Here is a 2,686-nt window from a genome sequence, read left to right as displayed (position 1 = left end):
GGAACCTATCAATCATAAATATGCTAGCAGCATTCACAAAGGATGACCACAAGTGAGATTATGTAGACACAAAATGCTAGACCCTAGAGATCCAACATGCTAACCAAAAACAGTACAAATGTAGCCCAGGGCCAGTGCAGCATTATTTACATCATGTTATTCAAACGTCTAAATGAAACCATTTTTGTATACAAGTCATATCTGTACACTTGTTCCTGCATGTTTGTGAAATTTGAAGAGTACTTGCACCAACAAACTGCGTTTTCATCAACCAATTCAAAGGTCAAGTCCAAGGTTCACTTTCTGTTGACACACAAGACTAAGTACAAATGAAATTTCTGTAAATATTGTTGACTTTGGGGCTTTTTTGTACTTGTCATGGTTAACGTAGAACAATAGACTTTTTGCTTGAATTAGTTTTGTATGACATCAAACTAAAATTCAAAGGCAGAAAATTGTCACATGACTTCAAGTAAGGATCACTCACCAAAAGAAGTACATGTACTTCAAAACACATTTTACTTTAATGGCTCTACGCCATGCAGTTGCAAACTTTGCCCACGAGAAAAATCAATAACTTCAAAACAACTGGTTGCCTTCATTATCTCAAATCAACCACCATTAAATCAAATTAACCTAATTGTCACCATAACAGTGCTACATTTCAGGAGACAATCTTGTACAGTGGACACACATTAAAAATTACCATACTGTACGTACCTAAAATTCCAAAGTTGCTACAGACAGGCTACAATCTAAAAGGAAACAGATGGGACATTTCATACTCACATTCATCATAGAATCCATATATTCGATTGATGCTGGCACACTCATGGTTTCCTCTCAACAGGAAGAAATTCTCGGGGTACTTGATCTTGTACGCCAGCAACAAGCAGATGGTCTCCAAGGACTGTTTTCCACGGTCTACGTAATCCCCAAGGAACAGGTAGTTGGCCTCAGGCGGGAAACCTCCATACTCAAACAGTCGGAGGAGATCTGTGTACTGGCCATGGATGTCACCTGGGACAGTAGGCAATTTGAGGCACAGAATGAGAAATTGGTCCTTGATCACATGTAATGTATTTGTTGCTATGACAGCCAGTTACTAGTATTCATTAGGTCCTGGTAACATTACACTGTACAAGCCTATTCTTTATTCTCATCAGATAGCGGCAGAGGTTGTTAGAAAGACTGACCAGAGCTATTAGTAAAAGCCTGTTTCACCGTGTAATAATGATGAATACACATCTTTTGTGATGGTTTGCTAAAACAGACCACACTGAACAGTTCATACAATTGAGAAATATTCTGCTTGAATTGTTTTATCAACAACAGTGTTGAAATGTTTCTCAGCATGGTTACCCAGGTGAGCAGCGTCAAATTGGCCTGTAGGGAATTTAATAATTGGAGAGGAGTCTAGTCCAAGTAACCATAGTCACCCATCCTTTCTTCAACAATTTTCAAACATCAACCTTATTCATAACATTTTAGTAAGCAAAAAATGGGTTATTTACGTAGTTACTAATTTCTTGGATTTTTTTAAAGAAAAATGCTGTGGGTTTGCAAATGTACATCGACCAAATAAATCTACATGAATTAAGATGTTTAAGTTTATGGTACATGTATGTCCATGTTGGAAAGGCGGGGCCCAATTTACAGGGAGTGTCTATCGAACTCTCCTCACCGCAGATCTTGAGCGGAGCCTCCAGCTCCAGGAGGATGGGTTGGCTCAGGAAAATCTCCCGTGACTTCAGGCACAACCCCCGCACCTCCGCCTCTGTCATCTGCACCGTCTTGCCAGGGCGACATCCCCGGACTACACGGGGAATAATTAGGTTAATCAAACACCTAATGGACAATCTAGGACCGAAAACAGTCTCAATGGTATTTCATGTTCCGTATAATTGATGATTGGGACCGTTGTACAGCTACGCCCAACGGGCCTGCAATTTTGTTTGGCCAACAGCAACTTGAGCCGCTCGGTACAACGGCACTCGAACCATCCGATTTCCAACTCAAGAAAGTCGTGACAGTACGATAGGGGACTTAAACATCACGCTACGACAAATCACAAAACTTTTACAAACACATTGGGCCAATGTACTTGGACCTGTAAAGGTAAAAAGAGAGGAAATTACCTTCCAAAAGTCGGGATATCAGGTTATCTACATTCAATTCCGTGTCCGCCATTTTACCCATTGGTCGCTGACGTCACCAGGCCAGCCTATGGACGGAACTATGTTTGATATGGGGGTCGTCCAACATACATTTTTTAATCAAAGTATTACAACATTCTCAAGAAAAACAGCCTTAATTCAATAATGTCATTTGAAGCAGGGTAATTTGTAATTACTTAATATTAATCCTATCTTCTCTTCAAGTATCCATACATTACACTGAGCCTTTGTGCAAGGGAAATTAGGAAATTCCTACCCTGGATAATTCAACTGCCTGCCTATGGCATGGCAATTATTTGAATGTCCAACAATTTCTTGGTCTGAACATACGACTTGCATTATAATCTATTATCAATGAAGAGTCCTTATGTTTCCAATTAAAACTTCTCGAGCATTTAGATAACCATTAAATCCATTTGGGACTGTGCATTTGTGGCTGCATTGAAAATTAAATCCATCTATGTTATCGTAAAAATCATTGTACTTCTAAGAAGTCACAGTCCAAAGTT

At 39.5% G+C, this 2,686-nt stretch overlaps 1 protein-coding gene across 1 annotated transcript in view; it reads right to left on the bottom strand.

Moving 5' to 3' along the window:
- LOC109469167 (serine/threonine-protein phosphatase PP1-beta catalytic subunit) overlaps positions 1–2,224 on the bottom strand; it is a 16,547-nt gene extending 14,323 nt beyond the window's left edge. Inside the window, exons 1-3 of the mRNA XM_019767573.1 lie at positions 2,139–2,224; positions 1,685–1,816; positions 790–1,020 (exon numbers count right to left, since the gene is read on the bottom strand). Of these exons, the coding sequence (XP_019623132.1) occupies positions 790–1,020; positions 1,685–1,816; positions 2,139–2,199 (424 nt within the window). The 5' untranslated portion in view covers positions 2,200–2,224. The remainder of the gene's footprint in view (positions 1–789; positions 1,021–1,684; positions 1,817–2,138) is intronic.
- Between the last annotated feature and the right edge of the window lie 462 nt (positions 2,225–2,686).

This window comes from Branchiostoma belcheri, unplaced genomic scaffold, assembly GCF_001625305.1.
Source record: "Branchiostoma belcheri isolate BF01 breed outbred unplaced genomic scaffold, Haploidv18h27 scaffold20, whole genome shotgun sequence".
Lineage (NCBI taxonomy): Eukaryota > Metazoa > Chordata > Leptocardii > Amphioxiformes > Branchiostomatidae > Branchiostoma > Branchiostoma belcheri.
The sequence above is the reverse complement of the archived record's forward strand: the minus strand, read 5'-3'. Positions and strand labels throughout refer to the sequence as shown.